The 22,487-nt window shown below is 46.2% G+C and overlaps 2 protein-coding genes across 3 annotated transcripts; one reads left to right on the forward strand and one right to left on the reverse strand.

The window, feature by feature from the left end:
- Positions 1-5,541: 5,541 nt before the first annotated feature.
- Positions 5,542-7,439, forward strand: LOC144931339 (protein FAM167A-like). Its single transcript, XM_078855139.1, has 2 exons — positions 5,542-6,045; positions 7,121-7,439. The coding sequence occupies exons 1-2, from the start codon at positions 5,596-5,598 to the stop codon at positions 7,286-7,288; spliced, it is 618 nt and encodes a 205-aa protein (XP_078711265.1). The 5' UTR covers positions 5,542-5,595; the 3' UTR covers positions 7,289-7,439.
- A 1,408-nt stretch (positions 7,440-8,847) lies between these two features.
- RIOX2 (ribosomal oxygenase 2) lies at positions 8,848-21,531 on the reverse strand. 2 transcript variants are annotated; one of them, XM_078855850.1, is made up of 10 exons: positions 21,432-21,531; positions 19,811-20,305; positions 18,381-18,500; positions 16,819-16,950; positions 16,156-16,259; positions 14,299-14,401; positions 12,769-12,940; positions 11,140-11,228; positions 10,882-10,977; positions 8,848-10,181 (listed from the first exon to the last, which is right to left on the reverse strand). In XM_078855850.1, exons 2-10 carry the CDS (start codon positions 20,294-20,296, stop codon positions 10,011-10,013), a joined length of 1,473 nt encoding a protein of 490 aa, XP_078711976.1. In that variant the 5' UTR covers positions 20,297-20,305; positions 21,432-21,531; the 3' UTR covers positions 8,848-10,010. The 2 variants fall into 2 exon arrangements, with proteins under 2 accessions (XP_078711976.1, XP_078711975.1); XM_078855849.1 differs by having other exon boundaries at positions 11,122-11,228.
- Positions 21,532-22,487: the final 956 nt, after the last annotated feature.

Below are 22,487 nucleotides of genomic sequence, written 5' to 3' on the forward strand. Positions count from 1 at the left end.
GAGAATTGTTTAGAAAAAATATATTTGTAGCAAGCAGATGAGGACAGGGTTTATTTAACCAGCACGCTCAAGGTTACGTTGGTTTTACATCCTTTTTATTAAGTTTGCTTGCTTGGTTAGGACCGTGCAAATCTTTCGGTCGTTTTTTAACCCACTTCCCGTGATCCAATCGAGCTGACATTTTGCACACAGACTCGTTGTGCGTGACAATTAATTTTCGTGAAAATTTTTTCCCAAAATTTTACACTGTTTAGGGAATTTTTTTAAATATTTAATTACCAATTGTTTAATGCTGCCAGACAATCATCTGACCCATAGGTGGCAGCCATCTCAAGCCAGAGGACGAGAGGACTCTAGCCCCCCCGATGCCACGCATATAAAGGATTTATAGTGAAAAACTTTGTTTTTACGGGTTAATTTTTTTTGTTCTGGTTGCACCCGATTCAAGAGCCGAATGGTTCACAGGGCTCTACCTAATACATGAATTTGAACGTGTGGTTTGTGATGGAATGCTCGCAAGGGGTCTCAATGTGTTGCCCCACACTAATGTATCATCACCCAGTCTGCAACTTTTAAGATTTAATTCATGCAATTCATTCTCGGACCCGCTTGTGAACCGATTTTCTGCTGTCTTGCATTAATATATTGAGAATGGCACGCGTTTTTCACCACCATATGGATTATTTGCCATTAAAAATGCTAATCAGGGAGCCAAGTAGATTTATGAGCTGATGGCCCTCTATAAACGGATGGCAACAATTAGACATTTTAGTTTTGCTGAATTAGCAAGTCGGCTCTTTTTTTGTCAGGCACTCTTTCAAGATATTAAGATTTAAACATGTCACTGGTGTGTTCATACATTTTCATAACATTTATTTTCATTAAATTTGTGAACCGATGAAAATTTTCTTTCATATGTACATCATCATCATTAGCTATGGTCAATCTACTGTTGAATTAATATTTCCCCAACCTAGCCCTCTTACGTGATCCTGTGTTGATCAAATCGCACACATTTTGTATAAATATCTAAAAGCTGTTTATAGCATTCATCCATTTGTTTTGCTTTGATTTTAGGTGCAGTCTTGAATTTTTTATATTTATGCCGACGTAACGAGCTCAACACAAATACCGTCACATTTTTTTTGTCACGAAATACTGGCCTTGTCATGAAACATTATTCAACGGAAACATTATGACGACCATTGGTCTTATACGTAAATATTAATGATTTTACTGCTTTTTTAAATATAAATATATGGATATTTATTTGGATTCTTTATTAAAACACAGCAGGATCATAATGGGAAATTATTCAGCACTCTGTAATTTTGCGAAGCCTGGAATAAAAAAATAATGTAATTGAAAAGACAGCAGTTGAAATTGTCTCGGAATTTTATTAAAAAAAAATCTTGTTAATAAGCGGTTGAGAGGCACTTATTTTCTCAGTGGTAATTTAAAAGCGCTTTGCGCACAACTGCCCTATTTATACTCCACCTCCTGCCTCTCGCTGTCGCCTTTGTGAAAAACTGATGCGCAGGCGCCCGATTTGCCAGCAGCAATACAATGTCATTCTGGCAAGGTGTGCTCTCAAGAGAATGACCTGTAGATTCTCTTTTACCAGAAGACCTCAATCAAATGATTTAAGATTTTGTAACCGTCTTATGAAATTATGGGGTTAATTGTGAGTGCAGAATCTGCCGCATAGCCCGGATGCGTCTGGCAGGGGGCTCTTAGTTTTGGACATTTGCGCTGGATTGTCTTAAGGCCATTTCAATCCTATGGGGAGTGTGGGAATTTTTTTATCGGATGTCTCCACCCCCCACGTTTCAAAACACGATGATCTCTGTTGTGAACCCCGTTGACTCGGTATGGGCCTGGATTTACAATTTAGCGGCCTGCAACCACATCATTGCGCGGGCTTTCGAGACCTGGACCTCATTAATTCTCTGGGGGTCCTTCGTCTCAGTACGATTTGTACGCTGGCAACCACGTGAGAACACTCTTTGATCTAAAACAACAGCTTGCTATTAACGGAGACAATATTAAACTTCGTGTGTATATGTTCGTGGAATGTGGATTTTTGTGTATTTGTTTTGAGTCTGTGTGTTTGTACACGGAGTGGAACGGTGGCACAGTGCCCACTGCTCTATGAACCCGATGACTCCCAGCCACGGCTAACGTCGATGGGGAGTGACATCTGAGCCAGTGCTGGGTGCTTCCTTGAACAAACCTATCTGACCACCGCGGGGAAGTTAATTCAAACAACTTCCACGACCGATAGGGCGTTGGGAGGCGTTTCCCCCCCCCCCCAGCAATATTTGCACGTGCGGCAAGGTAGACACTACCTGCTTGATGAGTCAACCCTAAACTTGTAGGCGTGCGGGATTTTGTCACCTGATTATCATAAGTCATGGGAATAAAAGGCCTTTAATGACTCATTCCTCGCCTTGTGCGCCTCCATGCTCATTAGACTTACCTATACAGCCTGGCTGATTGCTTAGGCTTGCTTTAATGATATCTATATTGGTTCAACTGTGCTGAAGGTCACAGTACACCCTAAGATATTGACACACTGGTGTATTTTCTATTATGATGCATTGGTATGGCTTAGCCTCTGTGTTTTGGCTGGCAAAAGCAAGTGTGCGCAATGACATTTATTCAACCCTATTGGCATCACTAAACTATATATTTTTTATGGATTAAGGGATTAGCACTGTTGGCCACGATTAGCACGGTTGGCCACGTCGAAACAAGTTCAGCATACGTACAAAGTGAATTCGAGCCAATGTTGTTCGTTTTAATATAGTCAACGTCATTTCCTGCTGAAATGAGCATTGATGCTCATCCCTGAGCCGGGGGTGGACATTCCTCATTCCCATGGCAGGGGCGAGTCTATCCATAGAACGACCGCTGTTGACTTACCCACAGAGTGGTGCTTATTTTGACCCCCCCCCCAACCAACCAGGCATTGAACTCGCCACTTTTAAAATGCGAGCCACTCACACTACCGCTGAGCCATAAGGCAAGTTTTTTTTATATTATACTTAGCTAATACAAACACGCAGGGTAAATAACTCGGCTTATTTGAATGTAAGACGACATCAGCATCCGTTCAGCTGTCACTTTCATCCTCTTCTCAAAACCCTGCCGTACTCGGGAGCACGACAAACGATCAGCTCTCTCGAATTTTAATAATATTCTGGCAAAAGTTTTCCATGAATAGGACCGCAAGTTGAAACGTTAGGAGACATTTTAAATGAACCTTGTCAGTCTTCTGCGTGCGTTACTCCCACCTCTTTGCGTGTCGCAATCTATTATTGTCTTCGGAACTTTTCCACCATTTTTAGTGGCAATGACTCGCAGCCGCTAACAACGGAGTTATTTTTTTTTTCTCCGCCTGACGAAGACCGCTTGTGTTGCGATCGAAATGTCGTGGGTTTTTTGCTTTTGTTTTTAATTTATTTTTAATTGTATTTTCTATTTACGTGACTTTACCAAAAGAACCAAAAATAGGAGTTATTATTCTTTGGGTCTTTCGGTAAAGTCACGGTTCAAAGAAAATAACAAAAAAAATACGTCGTTTCGATCGCAACACAAGCGGTCGTCATTACTTTCAATTGTCAAATAAATGACGTCTTAATGGCGACCGCTTGTGTTGCGATCGAAACGTCGTAGTTTTTTGTTATTTTCTTTGAACCTATCTACGTGACTTTACCGAAAGACCCAAAGAATATGAATTTCTGCGGTCACGAAAGCTTTACGTCAAGATTTAACTGAGTTATTGTCGGTACAGATGATTTATCACCGTCGCAGTGGTAAGGAGCCCAGCCAGCGTCCAGCCAGGAAACTCGAGACACAGATGATTTCTCACCGTCGCACGATGTATCTTCGAAGTAGAGTAACTCACTTTTTTTTCTTCCAAAAAACAAAAAGGAACTCTGCGATACTGGAATGGCAGCCACTGCACAAAGTGTACGACCCAAGACGTGTGTACAAGGCTGCCCTATGGAGGAAATAATCAATAATGGGCAACATTTTTAGCAGTGGCCCTCCACAGCGTAATCGTCATTGCGCCAAATGTTACCTATTGACGAATGTTTGAGGGTTCCCCCCCCTCCCAAACGGGATTGTTTCACAAATAGGCTCGACTCTGTGCTGTGTTTTTATGTATTTTTTTACAGTAGCACCGTGCATAGCACTCTTCGTAGTTGGACGAAATCCGTCACATGTAGCTTTAGTGGACGGAGTGCATTTACTGCATTCTCGATGCATCTATTGATGTACATATATCATTTTTTAGGACATACATTTCTACTCACGCTATTTTCAAATGAATTTCCGACGGAGAACAAACGTCATTTATTTGACAATTGAAAGTGCATTAGGAATTCAGTCGTATTTGGAATCGAATGTCTATCTCACAGCACCACTTGCTGGTTTATGTCGGTAAGTGCGTCAACTTTTCTGTGGGCCTTTGGGATATTTTCGTTTTTTATATTATCCATGTTTACATTGAGGTTACGAGTACCTCGGTGTGTTAATTCCAGGCCGTTTTCCATCCACATTTGTGTCACCCTGTCCCTCAAGTACTGAACAGCGTTTTGCGGTGCACGGCTGAATAAAATATTTTTCGGATGATGATCTTTAATCGAGCGAGACCTGCCACGGCTTATCAGCTCCGTCCAGCAAGACTTACGAATCACTGCAGTTTAAATAATCCCATTCCAGATTTTACACATTTCGTTACTGTTTAATGCTATTAAGAAACATCTGTCACGTGTGTTTATATATAATTTCGTTTTTAAAAGTACTGAATAATTTTGTCTTGGGAAAATATAGGAAGTGTATCTGAATTTACATTTAAATCCTAGCTGTTAAAATGTATTATTACCATGTTGCAGATTTAAATTAAATTACCTCTTCAGGGGACATTTACTTGTGCCTGCCAGAAGAGATTATTGTATAAAGTTTATGAGGAACCAATGAGTACTCTAATGATAGGGTGTCACGTAGGACACGATATTTACCACCACAGGCCAAGCATTGTAAAAAAAAACATTTCATACACAATTTTACATGGTGTATGCAGTCTGCATTAAATTATTGGTGTACTCACACTGTGAAGTGACCAAGCATGTGTGCATGTATGTTGAACCTCTTTCGCACCGTACGTAGCGATTTGTGGTAATCGGAGGTGCGGGAGTGGGTGGGTGAGTGAATGAGTGGGTGGGGTTGAATGAATGGGAAGGTGAATGGGTGAATGAGTTGTTGGGTGAGTAGGTCCGGGCCGCGTGTCCCTAAAAAACATGTTCCAGTGGCTTACAAACGAATGTACTTTATTCAATGCCGTCACCCCGCCTGGAATGTCTCCACGTCAACTGCTGTTACTTCTGCTGCTGCCTTCCACCGCGTTCATTTATAGGCCACTCGTTATCTCTCAAGCACCGCACGACTGTACGGAACAAATTACCATTGGGCTGTTCCAATTCCTGGCCTCGCAGAGACAGCCGTGACCTTGAGACCACCGATGCCGTTGCTGCGAGCTCCCCCCGCCCACGAACCTCCGCTCCCTCGTGTCAAGTCGTCGATTCCATGGATCCAACGTTGACCGTCCACCAGATGAAGGTGGTGGAGGAGGTCGACGCGTCGGGTGATCCTCCCGGCTGTGGTGGAGAAACCGCCCGTGGCGTCCTGGAGAAGGAGCCCATCCCCTGGGCGGACGACGAAGGGCAGGAGGACGCCGACCGCGACCACCTGCGCTGCCTCAAGGTGGTCGCCGAGAAGATGCGCCTGCGGACGAGGAGGCCCTCCTACCTCGAGTGGCTGACTCTCGTCGAGGCGCAGGAGCCCCGAGGGAGCGACGCTCACCCGGCGTTTGTGGCTCGCTCGGCCACCCGTGGCCCGCCCTGGGCTCTGCGCACAGGGTCCGTGCCAAGCCCCCGAGCCGGTGCCAGCGCTGCGCTCGAGGCGACGGGGACGCGCGTGGCGCAGTGGCGTGGAGGCGAATTTGGACCCACGCTCACGTGGCTACGAAGGCAGCTGGTGCGTGGCGGTGTGCATGGGTTTGTGACACGGGGATTTCGATTGGAAACGGGTGTCGCATTTTGGTGGTTTATGTACGCTGAGCTTATTTAACACCGTACGTGGCCAACCGTGCTAGTCGGAGGTGCGGCTGGCGGACAATACTAAACGGGACTTATTTGGCAAAGTTTTCGGCAGCACTGAAGGGTGGAGCAGTGGCACCCGTTGGCTGACGGACTTGCGCTGAAAGCCCAGTGACCGGAGCTTGATTCATGTCCACGGTTCAAATTAGTGGCAGGCAGAGGTGTGGACTCGAGTCATGTGACTTGGACTCGAGTCAGACTCGAGTCATGAATTTGATGACTTGCGACTCGACTTGGACTTGCATAACAATGACTTTGTCCCACCTATGAGATGTGGACTCGAGTCATGTGACTTGGACTCGAGTCAGACTCGAGTCATGAATTTGATGACTTGCGACTCGACTTGGACTTGCATAACAATGACTTTGTCCCACCTCTGGTGGCAGGTGATAACTAAAAAAAATGTAAGCAGTTGATTCAAAATGTTAGACGATCAACCGTCCCACCCGGAGTCATTCGAGTCTGAACTGCCAGGAAAACACCAAAACCGATTAAGCCACAAAGCTGGAAACACATCTTGGGTCGCCTTTTCCCCGATCCCACGACGATACGAAATTAAAAAAAACAAAAGCAAAGATTCCCCGTATAGCCTTAACAGATTGTAGGGACACGTGCTGTTAGCGAGCACCTATGAAGGCCGGAACGGTACACGAGGGGGTGGGTGGCCAGCACCACGCCCGACCGCCTTTGTCTCCCCAGTGGCGATGTTTACACACCGCACCAGGTACTCATTTCAGGCTGAGTCGACCTAGGGGAGGCCCGGGACCGGTTCAGATAATTGTCACTGATGTTGGCAGTGCGCGGGAATCGAACCCGTGTCGCCGGGTTCATAGCGCAGCCCGCTAACAGCGACACTAAAAACACACACACACAAACTCCCCGGTTGACTGCGGGGAGTTTGTGCGAGACCGCGCGTGTAACTTGGTGTGGGGGCCACGGCCTTGGGCTCGCAGGTGGAGATGCAAGTGCAGGACCAGCAGCTGGCACGCGAACTCGTGAACGTGCAGAGCGCCGTGTCGCGACTCAAAGTGGCGAGGCTGCTGGGCAGCTCCTACGGCGGTCACGTGGGGCCCACCGGCGGCACGGGAGGCGGCGGCGACACGGCAGCTCTTGGGCATTGAGTTTCACAGGTTGGTACTCTTAGGTTTTTTCGGTCAAGGTCACGGAGGTAAAAATAAATAATACAATGATTATGATCATTTTAAATAAATAACAAATTATTTTGGCCATTTTTATTATTTATTTTTAATAAATAATAAACATTAATTTTATTATTTCTTTTTATTTTTACCTACGTGACTTTACCGAAGAAACCCCAAAGAGTATGAATCCTTGCAGTCACGAAAGCTTCATATCTAGAATTCACAGGTTGGGTCCCATGGACATCACTGTATTCGGAGGTGGGAGGATCTAAAGCAGGGGTGGGGAACCTTTTGCCTGCCAAGGGCCATTTGGATAGAACATCATTCGCGGGCCATACAAAATTATCAACTTAAAAATGTGCCTGTTATATTTGGTGAAACATTTAACTTACCCCTAATGTGATGGCTGGAACTGCTTCTCTTTGTTGAGGCGTGTGATGGGAGCTGGTATTGATGATGTTGCTACTCGCAACTGCTTTTCCACGTTTGCTCCTAGATTTATTGAATTTCGAGTCCCGCCTGCGGTTGTCTTGGTAGGGCCACATTAAATGATTTCGCGGGCCTTATACGGCCCGCGGGCTGCACGTTCCCCACCCCTGATCTAGAGCAAGGGGTGGGGGGGGTCTGGCCGGTGACCTGCGGCTCTTTTAAGGACTGCTACTTCGTGATGTTCACATGCATTGACGACTTTGAAAAGACTGCGGTGTTTTTTTTACAGAATTCGAAAAAAGTGGCTATTTGGTTGCCAACCCCTGACCTATAAACTTGCCGGGGAAGCTTTTTTAAATGTCTCTACAGAATTCCCTCGTTCTTTGCTAGAGATACATTCCAGACACTCGTGAACAGCACATTTCGTGGATGGTGTTTGCCTACAAAAACCTATCTTTCTTCATGAATTACCTAAAATACACCTTTTTTTTCTCTCCCATCACTTAATGTCACTTCTTTCTCTCTCGATGCAGTCGTGTAGAGTTCCAGATGCGATTCGTGGATAGCAACTCCGTGGACGAGTGAATACTAGTGTTTTTTCTTCAGAGAATACCAATAAAACTAAAATGTTCAGGGTCTCAATGGAAGGTGGGGCGATTACCTCCATTACCCCCCCCCCCCATTCTCTTGGATCCACCACTGCATCGATTGTATTGTGACCCTGTTTGAAGTGCTATAAACATATTAAGTGTTCTAAACAGTGACACGTTGATTCATTAAATACAATCGATTAGGCACACGAAGCATGTATGTTGAACTTCTTTCGCACCGTACGTAGCCAACCGTGCTAAATCGGACGTATGGGGGGGGGGGGGGGGCAACCAGATCAAGCACACTGCATCCAGCCATGGCTAAGTGTAGTGATATCGAAACAAGGCCTAGGAACTCACTCCCCCATTTCACCAACCCGCAGAGGCCAACATGGTTTAGTATGGTCAAATAACCCCCACAACAAACAGTGCAGGGAGTTCTTCGTCCAGCAGTGGACAGAAAATGGGCTACAAGTCAAACTAAAGAATGCTCACGGATAGATTTCACGACTGTGGATGTCACACAAAATAAAAGCGTTTAATGGTGAAAACCGCCATTTCAAATGTTTTGTGTTACACTACACAACATATGCAATTGTATATTCATTGCAGTTTCAAAAATCAATTTAAATTCTATATTGCGAACATCACTGACTCACAAATACTTATTCAGTTTGTTGTCAATGTCTGTCGTTGTGAAAACGAGTTTAGATTTTTTTTGAACCGTCTGCATACTGGACACGTGTGCTAACCAACAGCTTTTTTCACACGTCTGTTGCGAATGTGCAGCGTTATTATTCTCCTTGAACCACGACTGCCGTCAAATTCTCCACAGTTCTTTGGTAAAAGTTTTTTTTTTAATATCAATGACAGCACCAGCATTCACAATTCAACCTTTCCCCCATTAGACCCTTCCTTTTTTTTTACTCTTGTTAACTTTCTGACTTAATATCTTCATTAGACAATATCAGAAAATAAATAAAACACATTTGGGCCGTGGACGATGTTTAAATTCGGCACGACAAACACTGTAAACTTTGTGTTAACCTGCTCGGCTAAGCGAATGAGCAGGTGTATCCCTAATGCAGTCACTATTTATACGGGATGTGTAGTAGTACAGGGGAACAAATTATCGTTACAGCTGCAATATAGAAAACTCAATAAACCAGTCAACCATGCAGCGCCACAAGACCAAGAGGACAATCGTGGCCAAAGCCAATGTCTCCACACATCACCAATGCTTTCTATCTTATTATCAGATCCTGCAGCCACTGCACAGTAGACATGTGACCTCCAAGACCTACCCTAACAGTCTCCCCAACATCTGATGGTGGGCTCGTGGAGACCACTCCAATGCCATCTCGGTAACCTCCCCTCCACCGCCCTGCATACGTCCCCCTTCCAAGCGCAACCGTTTTTACCAGATCATGTCTACAACACTGATCATGTCTACAACACTGATCTGCCACGTTCTCTTCTGGCGTTCAACACTCGCTTATCCCGTCTTGCTGCGGAATTCTAGCGTCCGTCTCGGACCCCTGCGCTCAGACGGCAAAATAATGGATTTTCAGGGGGGCACGCCGCATGTTCACAGTACTGCAAAACGCACTAACGGAGGTGGGCAGCGTTTCCGCCTCCTGCGTGTAACGGACCGACCGACGTTTGACATTCTGCGCAAATTCTCAAGCCTCGTTGGGGCTCGCCACCAAGAGCCCATCGGACCAGAGCGAGAGGACGAGTTGCTCGCGCTCGGCGTCGCTTGCGAGCGGCAGTTCCCGGACACGCACGGTCGCCCCCGTCATCAGCTGGCGCAGCGCGGGCAGGTGAACTAGAGCCAGACGCAGGCCACGCACCTGCACGGGGAACCAAACGCACGTGCGCGCGCACACAAACACGGGGCTTCTGAGAGAAAGTACATCACAAATCCGCCCTGACCAATTAACAATTAACCGCCAACACCCAGTGTAGTTTTTGTGCATGGTGCAACAGTCCTTTTCTGTACAGGTCTACAAATACAATCTTTTGACATACAACTAATATTCAGGAGTGTTGTGGAGAATATAAATTACAAAATACGCAGATAATGTATCCTTCGTATATATGACCCTCTACATGAAAATAATACATTTTTTACACGACCACAAGCCCTTCTGGGAGTGCATTATTTCAGCAGCATTTATTAAAAACTCTGGGCCAGTTTCAATGTACAGTGTCTCATCAGCAGTCAGGCTTGATAGACTCAATGCTAGTTAACTGGCAGATGTTGGAAGTACCACCACTGTTTGCCCATGACGTTTGTTGCATGCCAAACGCCATTTTTTTATTCTCCAAGAGCTAGAATAAGCATAATTACAAAGAATATTTATTTTAATAGAGCTTTTCTCTGTGGCCATAGATAACCAGGTTTAGACAATCAACTCGAGTACCCAGTTTAACCTTGAGTCGCTACCCAAATGTTTGTGTCCGATATGCGACTTGTCAAAGCCAATAGGGATAAAATACACGAGACACCATTAGTGCCAACGAGCGTGCACACACATTCACAATGATCACCTCTTCCGCCTCCTCTGTTGGTGACCCCATCATGTGCCTCTCCCTCGAGTTGAGAAGCGAGTGGTAAACAAATACCACCTCGCAGACCTCTTCACCCTGCCACAAGCGTTTGGGGCACATTGAACATTTGATCAATTTCCTGTCCAGTGTTATAATACTTAATAATAATAATAATTATTATTTTCTCAAACCTGCTGCGTGAACAAACTGTTGAAGCAGATGTCATGGGCGCGCCCGTACACAAGTGCATGCTCCCACCTCCTCGCGCGGCGGCTTGTCGACTACTAAGGCCATGTGGTCTGCGTGCAGCATCCTCACCCAGTGCTGCAACTTGGGGATAGGACCAACTGCAAAGAAAGCATTAAACCCGAGACGAGCAAGCCAGTTCGCTCGCTGCGCCGACAGCTTCAGATGAACGTGGATTCACAAAAAACAAATCTGAACCAAACGTCAGAGGTTCCCGACCCCCCCCCCCCCACCAGTTAAATGCATATTTCTACAAGGAAGCTACCAAAAAGATCCAACCGATGGGCCCTTCCGCCAGCAGCCGCACGAGCAAGAGACATTGCAGGGCTGCACTTTCACCTTTTACAAAAATAGATTTGCTTTCAGAAAATAATGTAAATGACCATCCAAAGGCCACAAAAGTCTTGTTGCTGTGAAATGCCCCTGTAAATAATTCCGTACGCTCCACTGCAAATTAAGTACCCTGACAAATCACCGCCATTTCACATTCACCAACAATGAACACTCCAACAATGTAAGGTGGCGCGGTGTTTATCACACTGCACTGCCCACCTGGTGACCCGAGTTTAATTCCCGCCGATGGCTGACATCAGTTGGCATGTGATATCTGAAGTGGTTATGGGCTCTGAATGACCAACCCACGAGGACCATCATGGTGAGGTATGATCAAACAACAGTTCCCTTCCACCACCTCATAAATGGCAGATTGGGGTTAGAGATGCCATCACCGGCAGTGAATTGAACTGAAGTATAATTATTGTTGCAACATAATTTGGCCCATCGGTCTTACAAATACTGTTTTCAAATGGATTTAACCCCTGCATGACATGGTTGAGCAAACACAAATGCCATTTTTCTACCATAATGCACCATTAAAGTTGAGCCAAGTCTAGCAGTGCAAAGGGCTGTGCTTTTTAGCTCTCCACACTCCCTTCACACTTGTGTGACTCCAGATCGATTGAACAGATAACGAGCAACGGTGACTGCTGCTCCAAAGCACTCCCCATGCCATCAACTGCATGGCTGAAGCTTTTGGCTGAAATGGTTTATTTTTAGGCTTGGACAGACAATGTATAGCCCTCCGCTGTGTTTTCAGGTTGCATCGCGTGTTGTTCGGCACAATATCCAACGTTTCTACTAAACTTTTTATTTGAGCAGGTAAGGCCCACTGAGCGATATATTATAGCTTTTTTTCAGAAGCGACCTGGCCACAAATGATAGCTCAACGAAGTGGCTCATCACGTGGAAATTTAGAGCAGCCAAACACTCTCAACGCACCTTTCTAAATGTGGAGGGGAAAACCGGAGGACCCGGAGAAAAATCCACGCGACCAAAGGGAGAACATGCAAACTCCAAATTATACAGGCGTCGGGATCGAACCCACAACCTCCTTGTATACCAAGGCGAGGCAATTAACATCTTGTGACCATGACGACCTTTCATTCCACTTGCCGGGGAGCTTCTTCAGTTCCGGAAGTTCCCTGCACGTGGGATGAAACGTTGGGACATCGTGCTGGACAACAGGCGGCACAACCCAAAAAACGCTTCAGATAGCACATAACCCCGTGCACTGTCAGCTTGGGGGGTTTTTACTCCCAACAGTGTCCCCGGGTCTTAGCCGACCCCCAATCTGGCACTGACCAGGGCTGCCCGGTTGGCAATCAGGCGGGTGAAAGGGCGGAAGGCGGTTTGCCACGAAGTCGCGTTTCATGCTGTGCGCCTGCAGACTGCGAGAGCCCAACATCCGCCTCGACAGGACCCCCAGCAGCTCGGCGATTCGCTCGCCGCTGCCCGACTCCTCGCTGCCAATTCCCTGGAAAGGCGATACAAGCACATGAACATAAAACGCAGGTTTTCATAGCTAATCCCCACGATCAAATGTACGTGCGTTTTAGGTCAGGCCATGTACGTGGTAGTTTGATGGCACAATTCTTGTTAACCCTCCACCACCCGACAAGATTGAAAAATCCTTTCTTTAGAATTGCTTTTTGTGTTTAGTTTGTTGCCCTTCCCCTGCACCTCCAATTCGCACGGTTGGCTCTGTACCTTGCAAAAGAAGTTCTACATGCATACATACATTTCCAAGGCCGATATTAAATTCAGTCATGGTAAGTCTCAAATCACCGCGGAAATTTATTGGTCAGAAATTGATCAATACATCGGCAAATATAAATATCTGCGTAAATGTGACAATCTTGTCGGGTGGTGGAGGGTTCGTGACAAAAATGTTGCCATAAAACTAATTTCTGGGTAATGCACATTGTTACATTTAATTGCACCGTCTGCCGTGTGTAGAAAAGTAAGACCAAAGTGGTTGTATGTATTTTTTTTCAGATTGTTTTCCTCAGTGTGGTCAAATTGCATTGCAGATCTCCATAATGCGACAGTGGTTCCCCACATGGTTCCCAGGTAAAGGAATTGGTTTTTGATGAGCTCTTCTTGAAATTTATATCGATTCACTGTTACCGTGTAAAGCTTAAGTGTGTCGTGTTTAAATTACAGGGCAGGTGTGACATCATGCTATTCTCTTCCTGGTCGTATATATGTTGAACTTCTTCCGCACCGTACGTAGCCAACCGTGCTAATCGGAGGTGTGGGAATAGTGTCAGTGATTACTTCCAAATGACTAAAGAAAGATGTATTTCTGTGTAGCTTTAAGAAAACAGCAACATGTGATTGTGTTCAGCAACGTTAGGCATCTCAGCCAGTATCACACTGACAACGTACTGGAACATTTACAGTGATGTCAGGCGATTCAGCAGTTACTTTAACAAATGAAATTTTCCACATGTAATTTTAAAATTCTACAAAACAAATTGACGGAGAAGCAAATTTCAAATTGGCTATGACGTGTAGAATTGGCAGCAATCTACAACTTCAATTGTATAACCAATGCATATATAATTTTCACTCATTTATACCAGACTGACTGCATCAACTTCAAATTGCATTTGAGAAAAAGCATGTGGTTTCATTTCCCCATTGTGAACCATGCAAATGTAAGTCTGTTTAATAAGAAAACAAATAAAATGAGCAAACAAAAATCCAGCAGGCTCTTCAACATTGAAATTGCTCTTTTTCACATCCCCAGGGGCCTATTCTTCTTTAACAATGGCCAATTTTCCAAGTCTCAAAAAAAACCACAATTCTCAAAAAGGAGGCTCTCCTCACCGTCAGTAAGCGGCGTGGCAGGCCGCGACGGAACGAAATCTCGGCGCGCGAGGCCTCGGTCACGAGGGCCGGCAGAGTGTCCAGCAGGAGGTCTCCCCATGTGCTGTTCGGTCGAAGACAACAGTCACATCCGGGCAGACGTTAAGACACGCGCAGACATAGCCTTACACAAAGACAAAGACATACCCCTATACACACGCAGACAAAGATCCCCCGTATAGCCCGAACCAACTGCTGGGGCAAGTGCTGTTTGCGAGCACCTATGAAGGCCAGCATGGCACACGAGGGGGTGGGTGGCCAACAACACACCCAGCCGCCTTTGTCTCCCCAGTGGCGATGTTTACACACTACACCAGGTACTCATTTGAGGCCGAGTCCACCTAGGGGAGGCCCAGGACTAGTTCAGATAATCGTCACTGGTATTGGCCGGAATCGAACTCGGGTCGCCGAGTTCGTAGCGAAGCGCGCTACCGCCCCCCACTGACATACCCCTACGCACACGAAGACAACACCTGCCATTCGCCACTAAGTGGAGGTAATGTCACCGCAGCGCTTGTGCCATGCTCGGTACACTTTGGGGCCACGTAAGGTGTCTAAAGCCCGCTGGCAGGAGGTCACGGAACAGACCCAGGTGCCATGAGCGGGTCGACCGAGATTGCTGGCAGATGCACCAATTGTGCTCCCTACTGCCAGCTCTCTGCGTTTTAGCTCCACACGTTCCTCTGCCCTCTGTTGTTGCTGGAGGGCAACTGCAACTCACAGACATGTCCCTACACATACAGAGACATACCCCTATCACAAATTAGCCATTGGCGAGCACCTGATAAGGTTAACATGACGCACCTTGTCCGGCCACCTTAGTGTCACATTAAATTACCGTATTATCTGGATTATATAAGGTGCTCCCGTAAGGTAAATTGCACCATAAACCTGTGCCCAGTGTCAACAAAGTTATACAAATCTGGTCACGCGCATACACACGCACCTATCGGATTATGAAATTCACTCTCAACTTTTGCTTTAAAATACAGGGGGAAGAGAGTGCATCTTATAATTTGGATACATTAAAATTTGTATGTATAGAGAATAGAAATCTGACTGTAAATACATGGCAAGGGTACCGATTTTGAGGAAGTCATAGGTAGAAAGCACAGGAAGGTCTTGAACGTGGACCTGAACAGGAGGAGTTGACAGTACAGATGGCTGGGGGGGGGGGGAGAGCTCCAGACTATGGGGTAGTAGCAGCAGCAGCAGAGAATGAGATGTCAAAGAATTAAACTAACACTTTATTGGGTCTGCATGAGGATTGCTGGTGGTATAAAATAAAATGTGGGTAGCCCCCACTTGTCCAGTTTAGCATAACGAGGAACTTTGCAATGACAGGTGACTGAGCAAACTAAAATTGGTTCGGACAGGTCGAAAAACGATTCCCCTCCCATACAGGACACGTGCGATTAAGATCCTCTGATTAGCATGTTTGGCTCCGTGCGTGCGAAAGGAGCTCAACATACACACATCCTTAAAGTGACGGATATTGTTTGCAGGCAATTTCGAAATGTTAGGTCTCATGTGGCCATGGGCCATATTTAATGAAACTAATGGACTTATCCAGCCATTGCTTCCCCACCCCGACTTTCAAATGCGCTTCTACGGCCTTCTGGAAAGCTCTTCCTTCCAATATTACGAAGCCACTGGAGCTATGCACTTTTAAATACATTTTGAAAACTATTTTTCACAAGTTTTTTTGCGTTCAGTTTTTTGTTCTCGGATTAGCACGGTTGGCTATGTCCGGTGAAAAAAAGAAGTTCAACATACATACACACATGTGCATGCTTATCAGGGCAAGACAAGACCCACTTGTTCTGGTAGGTGCTGATGGTGAGGTGCGTGGAGTGGCAGCCGCCTGCTGGTGTGTCTGCCTGGTGGATCGTGCCCCGAGGGAAGTACAGCAAATCTCCGGCCTGGGAACACAGCAGCAGGCTCTGAGTGAGAGAAGCAACGTTGCTCCCGCGCTGTGACGTGGGGTTGGCATATGAACCTAAGACAATTAGGCCAAACTTCATAGTGCAGAGTAAATCTTAATAATGCCAAAAATTGCTCTGAAGTGCCCGAGGGTAACCCAGGGAAATACTGAGTTGCCCCCATGTATAAGCTCCTCAGTATAATATTACAACGAATTTATAATGGAAATATTTGTTAATGACAGTAATGAAAGCTATACTTTACAGTCCTTTGTCAACCATTGCTGGATAAAGACCTCCCCATGCCTTGTTGGCCAAGGGGGTTTTTTGACCATACTTCACCACGTTTATCAGTGCAATAGAGAGGAGATACTAGCACCGGTTCAGAGATCACTAGCAAGATGGTAGCCATGGCAGGGAATTGAATTCAGGTGACCCAGCTCATAGCACAGTGCTTTAACCACTGCGCTATGGCCCAAACCACGACAGCAAAAAAAAAACCATTATTCATGCATTATTCAATATGTTTCATTGCATTGGCGCTTTTGATTCGGTTTACCTGCAGAGTGAATTCATGTGTCGGGGGACCAATTGCAACCTGGCTCAGGTCTGGGCTGTATGCTTTGGCGAGTGGCACCAGCGGTGTATACAGACGCCAGTGCTTCTCTCCTTCCAGCTGCAGAATAAAAACCTAAAGAACACAGAGTTTGAAAGAGATATATATCAAAATACATATGTAAACTTCATTTAGAGTCGATTGCGTCTGTGACTTCACCACCAGATGTATGTATGTTGAACTTCTTTCGCACCATACGTAGCCAACCGTGCTAATCGTAGGTGCGGAAGCCGCACTCCTTCTTCCTGGTCTCCGTAAACCACAAAGGTCAGCAAAAAATTAGGGGTGGGTATATAGCATGATGACAAATCTTACCAATGAGTCCAGCTGTAATGCCCACCAATTATGACTTTACAATCGCTCGCTGTAGACCAGGCGGCATATGTAGCAGCAGCAAACATTGCAGCTGCGCCAAGCATGACAACACCAGCAGCAGAAGACTGAAGTATATAAGGGAAGCTTGGATACCAGTTAAGGTTTCATCAACCAGCCTTCTGCTGCTGGTGTAGTGCGCGACACTGCTGCACATTTCTGCTGCTGCAGCACAATATCTCAATCTGTGAGCAATACAGCTGCCCTCACTGGTAACATTTACCACCCTGTTACAATCCCAATGCCGATCCATTGTTTACCTTTGTGGTTTACAGAGACTGGGTAAGAGAGTGACTTGACCAACAACTGGTGGTGAATTCACACACGCAGTCAACCCCGAATACGTCTTAAATGAGTTTTAATCAAGGCTGCAGAAACCTCCAATGGAAATAATATATCGCTTGAAATGTAATAAAAATTTCCAATTAACATGGCATACTTGTCCTTCCCCCGTAACTCCGATTTGCACGGTTGGCTATGTACGGTGCGAAAGACGTTCAACATACTTACGCACGACAGATTTTTTTACGTTTCATTTTTATCTTTAAACCTTGGACTAAAATTAAGACTTAAGATTTCTAAATCCATCCTGAGTAAGAATTTCTGGTTATCTTTATATTACATTTCTTGGACAAAAGTTTGTATTTGATTTATAATAAGTTATTAAGACCCATTAATATTGTGAGATGATACTGCCATGGTGTAATTATCAGCAGGCTGGGCTTGCAATCCAGAAGTCGCCAGCTTCATCTCCCAGTGCGGCAATAAAGATAACCAGAAAGGTTCTTAAATCCCGCCGCCTGTCCACCCAACAGTATCAAAGGGTTCGCCACTGTAGTTCAGCAGCTCGTGTGGTCGGGAAAAAGTGTGGCTACTCCCATCTCTTCCGAGACATCTGGCCAGTGTGGAAGAGAAGCAACAGGGGCTATGGCCTCCTCTAGTGGAGGCCCTTCTCCTCCCTCCCAACAGTGACATACGCAAGAAATCGAATGGCTACACCTCTGCTTGTATCTGACACGAGCCAGCTGACCGTTCTTCACACATTCCAAGCTACAGAAAACATTCATCTCTGTGCGGTAAACTCGCGCTTCACGTTGTCGGTGGACGTGATTCTCATCCGTTGGCGGTCTCACCTCCACATCGTCGTGATGAGGAGCCAGCCCCTGGCTGCCTGGGGGGGTCACGTACACGTTGGAGCCCACGAGGGCTCCAAAGAAACTCTCGAGCTTCTCCTGGATCTGCCACAGATCATCCTACATGTGCACACACATCGCAAGGGATTTCACTACCACAACTTCCATTATTGCCACTGAATGCAATTCCTAACGGGATCGGTAGAATAATGGAATTGTGCCAGGGGAAGGGCGGTGTGCAAAATGCGTGGCAGTCAGGCAAGCGGGGAAGTGGCGTGCGGGATCTGGTTGATCTTGTGGCATTGTCATTGAAAGGTATAGGTGATACCAAGGTAATACGCTTCAGTGGAATTCTTCAGCTGTAATCAACCACCAATACCAGCCAGCCAGAATCACAAGACAATTTGGACGTATGCAGAGGTAATGCGATCGCATCTCAACAGACCTGGAGTCAATTACAAACGGAGGAGCATTGTTGGTTGAAAATCATTACAAATTACACAATTATAATTGCTGGATGAAAGTCTAAATCCCATAGAAATCCCACGTGTGGTTATAGCACTAAAAGGTTAACACGGATGGGTTCACGAACCCACTTTCTGAAATGTAGTTTCCTCACCATCTCACAAATCTGCACCATCAACCGACCCTTGACTCCAGAGTGCTAGTTATTTTTTATACTCCTCTCGAGGTATAGTAATACCTCGATAGGAGTATATTCCATAAACGAAGTTTCCGTTTAACGAACTTATGGATTCATTACTTTACACTGGAAAATAAAAAAAATAAGTAAAATAATACACTGACGTAGTAAATGTTTTTTATCAATCTAAGATACTCTATTAATTCGAATAAAATTATAATATATGGATAGTACACTACGTTTCTTTCAAGTGTCAGTTTTTTTAATACGTTCAAATTTTCATTAAACGATCGTATTGAATATAAATTGTCTTTTCTTACAATACCAATGATAAGTTATTAAGTGTTGATAGTATTAAATGGTGAGCTACGAAGGCTGGGAACGCATCCGCATAGTGCTGTGACAATTTGTTCAATATACGAAGTTTCAATATACACGAACAAAGCTCCAGGAACGCATCTACTTCGCGTATGCGAGGTATCACTTATACTCAGAAACACGCTCTACTGGATAAACAACCGCAAATGGGCAAGTTGGAGTGGAGCGCCATTCAAGTGATAAAATGTGGTGGATATGCTCTCCAACACACCGGTGTGCCGTATTAGTAACGAATTGGGCACGTTCTGTTTACGTGAAAAATACCTTACAAATTGGCTGTGTTGGATGGTGGCGGGTTTAACGACATTTATATTTACGCAATCCAACCCCAAAAAAAACCTGTATTATGGATATTGCTCACGAAATCCTACGCGTTAAACGGATAAATCAACTTGACCATGCAACCTGCCTTGAAGCGCTGCGGCTGATGGAACTGGAAGGTGAACTTATTCTGCTCAAAGTCCTTCTGGAGCTTCGGGTAGGTGGCGCGGCCGCTCTTGTTCAGCGAATGCCGCGTCTCCTTCACGTAGCGGCACAGGTTGATGTCCTCGCCGTAAGCCACGTTTCGACGCGTGCAGATGTCCTCCAGGTCCTGCAGGCGGAAGAGTCGCGAGTAGCAGCTGGCATAACGGGCGTCCGAGCGGTGCAACACCAATGGGCCGCGCTCCCAGTGTTGCTGGAAAAAGTCAGATGTGCTGACGGGAGCGATCAAGCTGGAGAAGAGTCGGTCGGGAGATGAGAAGTCCAGGATGCCCGTCACGTCGGCCTCCTCTTGCTGCTGGTCACTGCTCTCCACCACCGCCTTGACCTTCTTGGCTGTGCAGGAATTGTCATCTTTGTTTTTTTTCGGTTTGCCAAACGCTCTGGCATTTTTCGCAGTGGACCTTTTTGGCATTTTTGCAACCTGGAATCGGAGATCATAATTAGTAGATTGTTTTTGTTTGTTTCAAAACGTTTACATTTTTTTGTGGAAATATTAAGGTACGCGTCAGCAGATACACTCGAATTAAATAAACGTCCTACTTCGGGACGTTGTGAATTTAAAACCCACGAGTGCCACTCAAGTTTTGCATGCGCATAGTGTGCCGCTGTTACGTTCAGGCGAACAGAACTGTACAAATGAAAATAATGATACAATACTAAATAGAATGGGGACGGCGGAAACATTGCACGGTATTATTTAATCGTTAACCCACTCCGATACACAGTACCTGCTGTAAATCAAATCCTAACTTGCCTGTTCCCCACCGCGTGCCCCTGTCTCACCACGTTGGCGTCTTAATTTAAATCAAACGTCTTTACATTACGATGCACATAGCTGCTAAATTGCGCAGAGGTTAACATTGCAGTTGTGCTCGCGTGCTGGAAAATCAAATGTCAAAGCATTTACCATGCAGGATTACTAAACACATTCGAATGCTTCCTTCCACGGTTCCTCCAATCGTTCCCAGGAAAATTAAGTGGAGTTACAGTACTGTAACATCCTCGCTGTAGCTTTTTTGTCGTACCGGTAGATATTTTAAGGGATACTATTTGGTTCATTGAGTTATACGCGCGTGATTTTGAAACAAAAGGCATGCATTTGTATAAAATATTGCACGACACACGTTATTTTAAACCGGGACAAAAGAATCCGGTTCAAAACCAGGCTTCGAAATCTGCACTGTTTGCCTCAACCAAATTTCACGTTTAATGACTACACAGACACTGCTAGGCTCAGTAAAGCCCCACAATCTCCCAAATCACATGTCAGCCCTTCTGCACGAAACACAATTAGCGCCACAGCACGGGTTCAATTAAACACCGCCCTCATTTCAATCTCAACGTGATAGATTAAAAAAAACCCCTCTCCCTAACAACAGCCGTGAACGCGATGCAATTAGCGCGACCCTCTAGCAAGCAGCCTACAGCAAGCCGTTTCAACCCAGACACGCCGCACCCAACCAACCCCAAACGCCGTACGCACGACGCGTGTGCGATGTCCTTCGTCCGGCTGCCGTACACGACGAGTGGTTAATGAGTCGCTGTACCTGTAGTTTGCGGGCGTCTCGGGCGCTGAACTTCGCTTCGGGAGGAGGGAGCCGCCGACGCCGCCACAAAAGAGGGCCCGCGTTGCTTTTGGCCAAGAGCTCCACGTGGTCACGACTTCCGGACATGCGCGCGCGCGACGTCACCGACACGCGTGTTCCTATTGGCTGTTGGCGGTGGGGGGGAGGAGTCACCCCCCACGCCGTCCTGTAGGGGGAGCCACCAACTCCCACGTTTCTCGGTTGTGGGAATTCGAATTTGGGGGGTGGGTGGGAAATGTTTATTAAGACTATGTACTGGAGGAATCTGATGAGCTGTAAAGCTCTTTCTGTTTTGTTTTCTTTCCTCCCCCACCCACCATCCACCACCACCCACCACCCTCACCCACCACCACCCCCACCCACCACCATCCACCCACCACCACCCCCACCCACCACCATCCACCCACCACCACCACCCTCACCCACCACCACCCACCCACCTACCACCACCCCCACCCCCACCCACCACCACCCTCACCCACCCTCACCTACCACCACCACCCACCACCCATCCTCACCCACCAACCACCACCACTCTCACCCACCACCCACCCACCACCCTCACCCACACCTTCATCCACCACCCACCACCACCCACCCCCACCCTCATCCACCACCACCACCCACCACCCTCACCCACCACCATCACACCCACCCACCACCCTCACCCACCCATCCACCACCACCCACCTCCACCCACCACCACCCACGATCCACCACCACCACCCACTACACCTTTATACTTGCGCGATCTCACCCAAAAACCTTTATTTTGAATGATATTGGTCGCGAAAGCCTATGTGTTAAACTCCAATAAAGGTTAACAAATCACCAGAAATAGAGGTTTTGTTGGGTTAAATCGCGTAAATATAAATGTGTCGTTAAACCCGCCACCACCCGACACAGCCAATTAGTGAGGTTTGTCACGTAAACAGAACGTGCCAATTCGTTACGGGTTTAACGACGCATTAATATTGACGAGATCTAACCCCAAAACCCTCTTATGGATAACATTAG

Source organism: Lampetra fluviatilis, chromosome 4 (assembly GCF_964198595.1).
Source record: "Lampetra fluviatilis chromosome 4, kcLamFluv1.1, whole genome shotgun sequence".
In the NCBI taxonomy this organism is placed as follows: Eukaryota; Metazoa; Chordata; class Hyperoartia; order Petromyzontiformes; family Petromyzontidae; genus Lampetra; species Lampetra fluviatilis.

Excerpts from the sequence above, each read along its gene's own strand:
- LOC144931339 (XM_078855139.1), top strand. The coding sequence starts at position 5,596 with ATGGATCCAACGTTGACCGTCCACCAGATGAAGGTGGTGGAGGAGGTC. Across the intron at positions 6,046-7,120 it reads CGTGGCTACGAAGGCAGCTG|GTGGAGATGCAAGTGCAGGA; the intron begins GTGCGTGGCGGT and ends TTGGGCTCGCAG.
- RIOX2 (XM_078855849.1), bottom strand. The coding sequence starts at position 20,296 with ATGCCAAAAAGGTCCACTGCGAAAAATGCCAGAGCGTTTGGCAAACCG. Across the intron at positions 16,260-16,818 it reads CACATGAATTCACTCTGCAG|GCCGGAGATTTGCTGTACTT; the intron begins GTAAACCGAATC and ends CTGTGTTCCCAG. Across the intron at positions 12,941-14,298 it reads TGCCACGCCGCTTACTGACG|GGAATTGGCAGCGAGGAGTC; the intron begins GTGAGGAGAGCC and ends TCGCCTTTCCAG.